Source organism: Eriocheir sinensis, chromosome 32 (genome assembly GCF_024679095.1).
Source record: "Eriocheir sinensis breed Jianghai 21 chromosome 32, ASM2467909v1, whole genome shotgun sequence".
Classification (NCBI taxonomy): domain Eukaryota; kingdom Metazoa; phylum Arthropoda; class Malacostraca; order Decapoda; family Varunidae; genus Eriocheir; species Eriocheir sinensis.
The window spans coordinates 18,164,879-18,177,313 of NC_066540.1; the positions used below are offsets into that span (position 1 = coordinate 18,164,879).

At 47.2% G+C, this 12,435-nt stretch overlaps 2 protein-coding genes across 3 annotated transcripts; one reads left to right on the top strand and one right to left on the bottom strand.

Annotated features, from left to right (window-relative positions):
• Positions 1–1,344: 1,344 nt before the first annotated feature.
• Positions 1,345–6,019, top strand: LOC127006400 (uncharacterized). Of its 2 annotated transcripts, none has more exons than XM_050876355.1 (5): positions 1,345–1,444; positions 3,141–3,841; positions 4,184–4,330; positions 4,894–5,042; positions 5,326–6,019. In XM_050876355.1, exons 2-5 carry the CDS (start codon positions 3,284–3,286, stop codon positions 5,885–5,887), a joined length of 1,416 nt encoding a protein of 471 aa, XP_050732312.1. In that variant the 5' UTR covers positions 1,345–1,444; positions 3,141–3,283; the 3' UTR covers positions 5,888–6,019. The 2 variants fall into 2 exon arrangements, with proteins under 2 accessions (XP_050732312.1, XP_050732311.1); XM_050876354.1 differs by lacking the exon at positions 1,345–1,444 and adding an exon at positions 1,501–1,650.
• Positions 6,020–6,099: 80 nt separating this feature from the next.
• Positions 6,100–12,362, bottom strand: LOC127006401 (MIT domain-containing protein 1-like). Its single transcript, XM_050876356.1, has 6 exons — positions 11,544–12,362; positions 11,209–11,330; positions 10,503–10,619; positions 10,028–10,125; positions 8,766–8,867; positions 6,100–8,010 (listed from the first exon to the last, which is right to left on the bottom strand). Exons 1-6 carry the CDS (start codon positions 11,671–11,673, stop codon positions 7,839–7,841), a joined length of 741 nt encoding a protein of 246 aa, XP_050732313.1. The 5' UTR covers positions 11,674–12,362; the 3' UTR covers positions 6,100–7,838.
• Between the last annotated feature and the right edge of the window lie 73 nt (positions 12,363–12,435).

Sequence of the window (12,435 nt, forward strand, 5' to 3'; positions counted from 1 at the left end):
GATGATTGATTGATTGATTGATAGTTTATTGTTGCAGGTAAACAACAAGGGAGAAGGGAGGAACATGCCATCCCAACCCCCAGGCATGATTATACAACTATTAATACATGTGTAAGATCGGAAGGGAAGCAAAATGTGTGACAATAAGCTGAAGAGAATAAAGGAAAGAAAACTGTGTGAATAAGCAGAGGAGAAGAGAATAAAGCCCGGGAAGAAAAATGTGTGACTAAGCAGAAGAGAAGGGAAGCAATAATTATAATGTGTGAATAAGCAGAAGAGAAGAAAGGGAAGCGAAATGTGTGAATAAGCAGAAGAGAAGGGAAGAAAAATGTGACTAAGCAGAAGAGAAGGGAAGCAATAATTATAGTGTGTGACTAAGCAGAAGAGAAGGGAAGCAATAATTATTATGTGTGAATAAGCAGAAGAGAAGGGAAGCAATAATTATAATGTGTGAATAAGCAGAAGAGAAGGGAAGAAAAATGTGACTAAGCAGAAGAGAAGGGAAGCAGAAGAGGACCGAGAGGAGGAGGAGGACCTGTAAGAAGCGATTTAAAGCGTTACAGGTCAAAAGAGGAAGGGAAAAAGAAATGAGCCATGGAAGATGAGGGAAAAGAAGAGTGTAACAGAGGAAACTAACAAAATGACAGGAAGGGTAAGCAGAAGAGAGGATGAGAGGAGGAGGAGGACCTGTAAGAAACGATACAAAGCGTTACAGGTCAAAAGAGGGAGGGAAAAAGAAATGAGCCATGGAAGATGATGGAAAAGAAAAGTGTAACAGAGGAAATTAACAAAATGACAGAAAGGGTTATTGGGAAAATGTTCAGAGTATATTATAGTGAAGAAAAGGAAACACACACCACCGCTGGGACGGATTGCTACACTCACCATGCACTCACGACTAATTTGCGTACTAAATGGAGAACAACAACTGAGACCAAGATCAGAGGGAGGCAAAAACAATGGTCCTCTGTATGCAAATTTGCGTACTAAATGGAGCATAACAACGTAAACAAATCTGCGTACTAAATGGAGTATAACAGCGTAACTAATCTGCGTACTAAATGGAGGACAACAACTGAGACCAAGATCAGAGGGAGGCAAAAACAATGATCCTCTGTATACAAATTTGCGTACTAAATGGAGCAAAACAACGTATACAAATCTGCGTACTAAATGGAGTATAACAGCGTAACTAATCTGCGTACTAAATGGAGGACAACAACTGAGACCAAGATCAGAGGGAGGCAAAAACAATGGTCCTCTGTATGCAAATTTGCGTACTAAATGGAGTACAACAACGTATACAAATCTGCGTACTATATGGATCATAACAGCGTAACTAATCTGCGTACTAAATGGAGGACAACACCATCCATGACAAGACCAAGACCAGAGGGAGGCAGGAAGGGTGTTTACAATTACATAATACTCACGTCCTCTACGGGTATGTGACGAGAGGCATTAAAAGATAGATAGATGGATAGATAGGTAGATAAATGGTAGACAGATGAAGAAATAGAGAAAAAGTTTGTTTACACCTGATCAGCTGTTCTTTGAGGTTCCCGCCATCACCCGGTGGTGGGAGGGAAGGAAAATTGGAGGAAACGAACTTGGAGAGACGAGAGAGGAAACGGAGGAAGAATATTGGAGGTAAGGAGAGAAAGGAAGGATTGGAGGGGAAAGGGAAGGAAGGATTGGAAGGGAGAGAGGAAGGAAGAAAGAATTAAAGGAAAAGCAGGTAGGAAAGGAAGGATTGGAGGAGAGGGGAAGGGAGGATTGGAGGGGACAGGGAAGGGAGGATTGGAGTGGAGAGGGGAGGAAGGATTGGAGGAAACGGAGGAAGGATATTGGAGGTAAGGAGAGAAAAAATGGATTGGAGGAGATAGGGAAGGAAGGATTGGAGGGGAGAGGGGAAGGAAAGATTGGAGGTTATTGGCGGTAAGGAGAAAGAAAGGATTGGAGGAGAGAGGGGAAGGAAGGGTTGGAGGGGAGCGGGAAGGAAGGATTGGAGGAAACGGAGGAAGGATATTGGAGGTAAGGAGAGAAAGGAAGAATTGGAGGGGAAGGGAGGATTGGAGGGGACAGGGAAGGGAGGATTGGAGGGGAGCGGGAAGGAAGGATTGGAGGAAACGGGGGAAGGATATTGGAGGTAAGGAGAGAAAGGAAGGATTGGAGGGGAGAGAAAAAGGAAGGATTGGAGAGGAGAGGTGAAGGAAGGATTGGAGGAAAGGAAGGGATCGAGGGACGAGAGAGGAAGGAGATAAAGGAAGAATAGGAGGGGAAAGAAGAGGCTTTAGTTGTGAGTGGTGAGTGCAGCAACCCATCCCAGCGGTGGTGTGTGTCCTGAGGGTTTGGTTAAGAGTCAAGGGAGGCAGTGCTTGTAAAGGGGTACATGGCTCTCCTCACAAGGATTTTGCCATGTCGCCAGCTGGCAGTGTCATTTCTAGGCACCTCAGGCTTCGGGGCAGAGGGAGGCACTGTGTGGTGTGTGCCTGGGCCTGGTGCCAGCCTAAAGCCGTGCTGGTTCCCCGCTGTGGCTGCTGCACACACCAAGCTGTTCCCGCTGTGCTCCACTCTTGGGAACATGCTGTACCCTGCCCCTGTACCTCAACACACCATGCATGTTCCAGATCAATGCTGCTGAATGTGACAGGGGTTGCTTAGCCTTGTCCAGGGGGCCCAGAGCACTGGTTCTTAAACTGGGGAGGCTCGCCCCCCTAGGGAGGCATTATTAATTGCTAGGGGAGGAAAGTTGGTTTCTGTTGTTAGAGTAATTATCATCTTGACAAGAGTTTTGGCTAATATTAAGAAGTTTAGGAAGAAATGGAAAATTTTTGCCTTTACTAACTTTGTTTTTTATAGTCTACTTAGGCTTACCAAGGCTGATAAATCTGAGAACAAATTTTATCTATATATGCAAAGTGTGTGAGACAGGAAGGAAGGGCTTGTGAGTGATGCTTGCTCCCTTGTCTCTTATGCCATCATTAGGTAAGCAATCACTAGGTAAGCTAACTCTTTCCTGATGTGGTCTGGTATATATGACAAGTTAACGACCTCTGCCCTGGAGCCTCACCGTCAAGTTTGTTCTTTTCTCTCATTCATGTTGTTACTGATGCATTATTTTTTTCTATTCTTTTCAGAGCAAATGGAATAGAGCAGGAGCCATCACCACTGCCACAGAGAGAGGGAGAAAGACACACAGACACACACACACACACACACAGACACACACAGACACACACAGACACAGACACACAGACAGACAGTCAGACACCCACCCACAATGCATCTCCGAGTGGGCGTGATCCCTGGGCGTGTGTGGGCGGCTGGGTGTGGCGGCGGATGGCAAAACACACACACATATACGCACATACACCCACACGCACACATACACACGCACACACACTTCACCATAAGCATTTCAAGACGAGGAGGAGGAGGAGGAGGAGGGCAGAGACAGTTAAACCACCACCACCACACACCACCACTCCACATCACCTCCACGCACCACCACCATCACCGCACCCTCACCACCAACCCACCACCACCGGGAGACTCAGATTCAGGGAAGAAAAAATCGCTTGAAAACTCCGACCATCGCGACGATTTAGGATCAAATACCCCATACCAGCCAGCCCCAAGGGAGGACCCAGGGCACGTTGGGTTCTTCGGGGCAGCGGCGGGGCTGGCGGGGCGGGGCATGAGGAGCATCTCGGGGCAGAAGGAGGGTGAGGTGCGAAAACCGGATGACTGGAATGATATCCTCAACCGCTGGTATGGACAGTATCAGGACTTCATCGGAATCACGGACTTGAAGAGAGCGCAGGACAGGGTGACGGAGGTGAGAGAGAGAGAGAGAGAGAGAGAGAGAGAGAGAGAGAGAGGTTATTTATTTCACATTGATAAAAGTTAATTTTACTACTACTACTACTACTATTACTACTTCTACTATTACTACTTCCTCCTCCTCCTCTTCCTCCTCCTCCTCATCTTCCTTCTCCATATCTTCCTCCTCCTCCAACTCCTACAACTACCTCTTCTTCCTCCTCTTCCTTCCTCCTCTTCCTTATCCTCCTCTGCTTTCTACTCTCTTCCTTCTTCCCTCCTCCACCCCTCCCTTCCTTCCTCCACTACCTCTCCCCTCTCCACACCCCTCCACTCACCCCTCCCCCTTCCCCCCCAGCTCTCGGACGGGCTTCTGACGGCCCAGAGTGAGCGTCGAAGGCTGCAGGGTGAGATGGAGAGCCTTCAGGAGCAGCTCGTTGACAACCACCAGCGCATCACCAAGACGGAACAGTACTCTCAGGAACACATGCAGCTGTTCTCCGAGGTAAAGGGGGAGGGGGGACTAGGGGTGTTCTTTGGGGTGAAGGGGTGCTGGGCTGAGGGTAGGCTAATATATTTTGTTTATTGATTCTCTTTTTTTATTGGTGTATTCGGGGGTGACGGAGGGGGGCTGGGGGGATAGTAAATTGGGGGGGGTAGCTGGGAGGGAGGGGGGACTAGTAGGGGTCTGCTTGTAATGGGGGGAGGGGGGGGTTGTGTGTGTGTGTGTGTGTGTGTTTAAGGGAAAAAATATGTAGGAGAGAGAGAGAGAGAGGAGAGAAGGGAGGAAAGGAAAGGGAAGGGAAAGGAAGGGAAGGGAAGGGAAAGGAAGGGAAGGGAAGGGAAAGGAAGGGAAAGATATGGGAAGGGAAGGGAAGGAAGAGAGAGAGAGAGAGAGAGAGAGAGAGAGAGAATGTTTTTTTTTGTACTGTATGTGTGTGTGTTTGTGTGTTATACAATTCCTATATCTTTCTTCCTTCCTTCCCCCTCCCCTCACCCACTCTCCCCCCTCCCCCCCCTCACCCCCCTCACCCACCCACCCCCTTCATCCACTCCCTCCCCCCCCAGGCACGCGTCCTCAATGAGCGGCTGCGTCAGGTCAGGTCAGAGTTCACGGAGTATGAGAGGAGGGAGCGAGAGACCTTCACCCACCTGTCATCCGCCATCCGGGACTGCCACGAGAGGGAGCGGATGCAGGCGGAGCAGAGCAAGTACTGGTAAGGCTCCTCATCCGCCTCTTATGTTCACCTTTCATCCACCTTTTTGTCATCCATCTCTATGTCGCCTCATACTTCACTCTCTTCCACTCATCCACTTCATCACCCACCTCCTATTCCATTCATTAATCTCATCTCGTCATCCACTTTTCATCCATCTTTCTTTTCTACTTCCTGTTTTGTTCTGTTACTCTTACCCTCTCATCCATTTTGTCACCCACCTCTTTTATACCTCTTCTTTCCCTCTCCTCCGCTCACCCGTCATCCGTGCCGTCCTCCGCAGGTCCATCATCGCCTCGGTGGTGTCGGCGGCGCTGGCATCCCTCATCACATCCGTCAACAACTGGGTGAGGATTAAGGAGATCAAGGAGCACATCACCACCTCACACCAGACCCTTCTCGACGGATACGAACGGATGCAGTCGGAAATCCTCACATCCCTGGACAACGCCCCCGCACCCGCACTCCCGGACACACCCGCCGCACCCTCCCCCACACCCGCCGCACCCGTCGCCTCACCCACGTCCGAGGAAATCGCAAAACTGATGGAAGAATTCAAGATATTTTCCGCGGATGTCAACCAAAATTTGACGTCCCTAGCGGATGAAGTCGTTACCAGGCTCCAGTCCGCCCTTAATGCTTCCCCAGTGGATGAGGATACCCCCCTGCCCCCCTTGCACCCCCTTGCGTCCCCTGGGGTAGCGGGAAATGGCCCTGGGGTGAGTGGGGGTGAGGTTAGCTATGGAAGGGTTGCAGCATCAATGATTGTCGGAGCCGGACTTGGGACCTTAGTGACGGCCTTCTTCTTAGGGGCTCTTGGGGGGGGTGCCGGGGCGGGGGGGTGAGGGAGGGGGTGAGGCGCGCACATACGGTCTTGTTATGCATACATGTACGCGTTTGTTGGTTGTGTGTGTGTGTGTGTGTGTGTGTGTGTGTGTGTGTGTGTGTGTTCTCTCTTTCTCTCTTTTCTTTCCTTCCTCCTCCTCCTCCTCCTCCTCTTCTTTTTTATTTTTTATCTCCTCCTCCTCCTCCTCCTCTTCCTTATAAACACCTCTTCCTCCTCCTCCTCCTCTTTTTCTTTCATCTCTTCCTCCTCCTCCTTCTCCTCTTCCCTGTAAATTCCTCTTCCTCCTCCTCCTCCTCCTCTTCCATATATAGTCTTCCATCTCCTCCTCTTCCCTATAAACTCCTCCTCCTCCTCCTCCTCCTTTTCCATATAATAAATTCTTCCTTGATAGCAATATAGCGCTTTCCTCCATCCCACCCCCCACCCCCCCGCCACCCCCATAGAACCAGCATAGTGCTTTCTACCCCCCCTCCTCCCCTCCCCCTTTCCCCCCTAGTCAGTGGGAGCCATGGTTGACAGTCCCTCAGTAATGGCATAGTTGGTTGACCCTTATGGTGGTAGTAGTATTAGTATTAGGTGGCTTAGCACTATATTGGGTTGTGTGTGTATGTAGGGGTGAGTTATGTATGTATTTATTGTGTGTGTGTGTGTGTGTGTGTGTGTGTGTGTGTGTGTGTGTGTGTGTGTGTGTGTTTTCTTAATTTCTTCTTTTTCTTCCTCTTCTTTTTCCTTCTTTTTTTCATCTTAGTTTCTTCCTCCTCTCTCTTCTTCTTCTTTCACTTCCTTATCTCTCTTCTTCCTTCCTCCTCCTCCTCCTCTTCCTGTGTGTGTGTGTGTGTGTGTGTGTGTGCATGTATACATATCTACCTCATAATTGTGTATGTATGTATGTATATATGTACGGTAAGCCCTTTATAAATCAGACCTTATCCAAAACAGCCGAGAATCCAAAATAACCTAATTAAAACAATGCATAGCTAAGTCAGGCTGTCTACACCTCCTCCTCCTCCTCCTCCTCCTCCTCAGAGTCACTTCCTTCCACTCCTATAGTCCCCCTCCTAACCCACCATCCCTACCAAATTCCTTGCGGGCTTTTTTTTTTTTTTTCCCCCCCCCATTACGTCCTTGCACTGTCTCCGTAGCTGTAAAAAAAATATATTCAGGTCAGCTGATTCACAACATCCATCCTGACACACACACTGCATGTATCTCGGATTCTGGTCTGGCTTCAATGTGTCCAGAGCCTTGAGAGAGTCCGATTTAGCCGATATCCTAAATATGGAGGTCCGATTTAAAGAGGGTTTACTGTATGTACTAGATCTTCATTCCTATGCGCACACACACACACACACACACACACACACACACACACATTTTTCCATACACACACACACACACACACACATTTTTGCATATACACACACACACACACACACACACACACACACATTTTTGCATACACACACACACACACACACACACACACACACACACACACATTCTTGCATATATAGCTGACACACACACACACACACACACAGATCTATAGCATTAAGTAAAGATAAATAAATTCCAGTAGTAATATTATATCAAAGAATTTATTAACAATTTTACAATTTCTTTTTCTTTTCTCATTTAAATAAAAAACTTAGAGAGTATAGAAAAATATTTATACTTAAGGAATACATGTGTGTGAACCTTGTGTATGTATGTATGTATGTATGTATGTGTGTATGTATGTGTGTACAGTGATGAATGTATAGGTGTGTGTGTGTGTGTGTGTGTGTAGATATGTGATTATGTTGCGTATTAATATATCGACGAAATCTATCTGTTGTTGTTTGAATTCCTGTCCTGATTGTGGTAGTAACAGTAGTAGTAGTAGTAGTAGTAGTAGTAGTAGTAGTAGTAGTAGTAGTAAGAGTAGCAGTTGTTAGGTCAGGTCACAGCTATGGTTGAGTCGGTTGGTTCGGCTTTGGTGGCGGTCGGTAGTATAGGTCAACCGTGGTCTGGTGGCACTTCCTGAGGTCAAAGTCCGCCCAGCCAATGGCAAAGCGAGAGTCCGCCCGCTTGAAGTAGTCCAGACCGCGGCCTATCTTGACGGTCCACCCATTGTTGAACCTGCGGGGGGGAGGAGGAGGAGGTGGAGGAGGTGGAGAGGAAGGAAGAAGAGGAGAAAGAGGGGAAGGAAGAGAAATGGGAAGAAGAGGAGGAGGTGGTACAAAGGAAGGAAGAAGGAGAGGAGGAGGAGGAGGAGAAAGAGAGGAAGAAAGAGGTAGAGAGAAGGAGGGAAAGGAGAAGGAGAAGGAGGAAGAGGAGGAGGAAGATATGAATGGGGTGGTTTGGAAGAGAGAGAGAAAGGAAAAGGAGGAGGAGGTGGAAGAGGAAGAGAGGTGGAGGGGAAGGAAAAAGAGGAGGTGTATTTAGGAAGAGAGAAGGGAGAGGAAGAAGAAGAAGAGGAGGAGGAGAAACATGTGTAGTTAGGAAGAAAGAGGAGGAGGAGGAGGAGGAAGAGTAAGAATGGAACGACAGGAGGAGGAGGAGGAGGAGAAGAGGAGGAAAGATTACCATTTATTATATACACACACACACACCTTCCCTTCCCCACCCTACCCTTCCCTTCCCTTCCTTCCCCTTCCCTTTCTCTACCCCCTACTCTTCCCCTCCACACACACACACACACACATACACATTCCCTTCCCTTCCTTCCCCTTCCCTTTCTCTACCCCCTACTCTTCCCCTCCACACACACACACACACACACATACACATTCCCTTCCCCACCCTACCCTTCCCTTCCCTTCCCTTTCCCTTCCCTTTCTCTACCCCCTACTCTTCCCCTCCACACACACACACACACACACACACACACGCACCTGATCTCTCTGTCGTGGATGGTGTCGGAAAAAGTGATGTCCAGGGAGACGTTGTGGCCAGCAAGGGACCTCCGCAGCTCATCCAACCTCTCTCGCTGGGTGCTGGCGGGTGACGGATGATGGGGCGGGTGTCAGGGTGGTTGTGGTGGTGGTACGGATGATGGTGAAAAGGAAAAAAAGAGGAAATTTGAGTATGAGAGAAAAATGTATTAGGAAAGGAAAAGAAAATTTGGAGTTGTAAAATTGAATGGGAAAGTGATGATGATTTTGGTGATGAAAAGAAAGAAGGAAAAAAATGGTGATGATGATGATGGTGTTGATATAGGAAAAAGTGGTGATGATGGTGATGAACAGAAAGATCAAAAAATGGTGATGATGATGATGGTGTTGATATAGGAAAAAGTGATGATGATGATGGTGGTGTTGATGATGATGATGATGATGATGATGGTGTTGATGATGATGATGATGATGATGATGATGGTGTTGATATAGGAAAAAGTGGTGATGATGATGATGATGGTGTTGATATAGGAAAAAGTGGTGATGATGGTGATGAAAAGGAAGAAAAATGATGATGATGATGATGATGATGATGATGATGATGATGATGATGGTGTTGATATAGGAAAAAGTGATGATGATGATGATGATGATGATGATGTTGATATAGGAAAAAGTGATGATGATGATGATGATGATGATGATGATGATGGTGTTGATATAGGAAAAAGTGATGATGATGATGATGATGATGATGATGATGATGATGATGATGGTGTTGATATAGGAAAAAGTGATGATGATGATGATGATGATGATGGTGTTGATATAGGAAAAAGTGATGATGATGGTGATGAAAAGGAAGAAAAATAATGATGATGATGATGATGATGGTGTTGATATAGAAAAAAATGGTGGTGGTGTTTATTGGTGATATAGAAGGGAAAAAAAAGTGATGATGATTTTGGTGATGAATATAAGTGGTGATGATTTTGGTGATGAGAAAAAAAGAAAGAAGGAAGAAAAGGAAATAAGAGAAAAAGAAGATGAAGAAGAAGAAGAAGGAAATAATAAAGTGTGATAAAGAAGGAGAAGAAGAAGAAGAAGAAGAAGAAGAAGAAGAAGGAGGAGGAGGAGGAGGAAGGAGAGATGGTGAGTACACTTATTATTATTATTATTATTATTATTATTGTTATTATTATTTCATTAATATCACAATTTTCCTTACTACTACTACTACTACTACTACTACTACTCACCCAGGGTCTGAGGGGTCGGAGGAGGTAATGAGAGAGATGGAGGAAAGTTTCTCCGCTTTCCTCACCAGCAACTCACACAGGTGGAGGAAATTATATACCTGAGGAGGAGGAGGTGGAGGAGGAGGAGGAGGAGGAGGAGGAGGAGGAGGAGGAGGAGGAGGAAAAAAAAGAAAGAAGGAAGATGAGGAAAAAGAAGAAAAAAAGAGGAAGAGGAGGAGGAGGAAAAAGAAGAAGAAGAAGAAGAAGAAGAGGAGGAGGAGGAGGAAGAAGAAAATGAAAAAAAAGGATTAGTCTCTCTCTCTCTCTCTCTCTCTCTCTCTCTCTCTCTCTCTCTCTCTCTCTCTCTCTCTCTCTTACACCTTTATTTAATTCTCTTTTTCCTTCCTTTCCTTCCACAACATTCCCCCACCCCCTTCTCCCTCCCCTCACCCCCCCCCACACACACACGCACATAGACGCACACATGTACACACACCTGATGGGTTGACCTTATGTACGCGTCCTCCACGACCACCTCAGTAAGGGTCGGCGTTATGAGCGGACCAATTACGACCTCATAGCTGTAACCCGTCGCCCCGTCCGCTATTTGGATCTGTATGGGGTTAGGAATGGGTTAGGAATGGGTTAGGCTAGGTTAGGTATCAAGTTTGGAAAGAGGGTAGGAATGGGTTTGGAATGGGTAAAGTTAAGTGGGGTTAGGAATGGGTAGGAATGGGTTAAGCTAGGTTAGGTATCAAGTTTGGAAAGAGGGTAGGAATGGGTTTGGAATGGGTAAAGTTAAGTGGGGTTAGGAATGGGTGAGGAGGAGGAGGAGGAAGGAGAAATGGAAAGAGGGTAGGAATGGGTTTGGAATGGGTAAAGTTAAGTGGGGTTAGGAATGGGTGAGGAGGAGGAGGAGGAAAGAGAAATGGAAGGAAGGAAGGAAGGAATAAGAGGAGGAAGAAGAAAGAGGAGGAGGAAGAAGAAGGAAGAGGAGGAAAAACAGGAAGGAAGAAGAGGAGAAGGAAGAAGGAAAAAAGAGGAAGGAAGAAGAGGAAGAAAAAGAAGGAAGAGGAAGAGGAGGAAAGAGGAACTCATCTAACTTAAACACTCATTCTAAGGATCTAGGATGAGAGATTAGTCCATCCTAGTCAACTCTTGCATATTGAAGTGGGACAGCAGGACACACGTATAGCATTAACCTGTTTGTGCGTGCATGCGTTGGCCTTCTCACTCGCCGCCGCTTCCTTCACCTTCTCCGCGCGCGCCAGGTATTCCTCGGTCTTCTTGCGGAAGTGTGTGCGCTTGGAGTCGTCGCGTACATCTGTGTGTGAGTGTGTGTATTAGTTAGTTAGAGGAGGAGGAGGAGGAAGAGGAAGAAGAAAGGAGAAGATAAGAGGAGGAAGAAGAGTTGGAATGAGAGGATGAAGAAGAAGAGGAAGAATGAGAAGGAGGTATAACAAGAGGAAGAAAGATATAACACACCCACACCCACCCACACCCACACCCACCCATCCACCCACACACCCACACACACCCTTGGCGGCCTGCAGCAGTAGCCTTATGCCCTGCTCGTAACACGCCAGCGCCTCGCCGTACTTCTTCTCAGAGTCAAGCTGAACGGCGCGCGTCAGAACCTGGACCGCCGCTGCCTCTGACGCCCCCATGGCTCACCTCCGGCCTAGGGAAGGGAGGAAATTAGCAAAAATGTTAACCTATGACCTGTGTTAATTAATGAGTTTACCTGTCTCACTGTGGCTTGGAAAACAGTGTCAAGCGTATCACCCATCTTGGTGGTAAACATTGAACTTAACGAACCTAACCCACTATCACCACTGGGGGCGTCACCCACCTCAACCCCCCATTATTATAATCAGAGCAGTCCTAACCAGGGTAACTCTTAAAAATAGTGGCTCCTGGTGGGTGTGCATTTAGGGCATAGTGGTTTATTTTTTTTACGTCTTGGCCTATTGGGCTGGTAGGCTTCTTCCCACTCGGCGGCGGCTGAAAAATCCCAGCTTGGTGGCACCGGTCGGGGATTGACCTCGCATCCTCCTGAACACGGGGCCATCTCGCTATCCGTTCAGCCACCACCTCCCCAAAATGTGGTGGTAATTACAATATTTCTAGAACGTACGACGGGGTTTTGACAGGCAGACAGGCGTGTTTATGTCACAAGGGTGTATTTCTCCACGCTGGCCTCACAATTTCTTCTAAGTCGATGGGCGATGAGACTGCGAGCTCCGGGGTGAAGAAAGGGAGGTGCCCATGCTTAAATATACACCCTTGTAACATAAACACACCTATCCACTTGTCAAAACCCCGTCATACATGCTAGAAATGTTGTAAATACCACCACATCATGCCCTAAACACGCACCCATTAGGAGCTGCTATTCTTAAGGTTTACCCCTCACTCTAAACACCTTA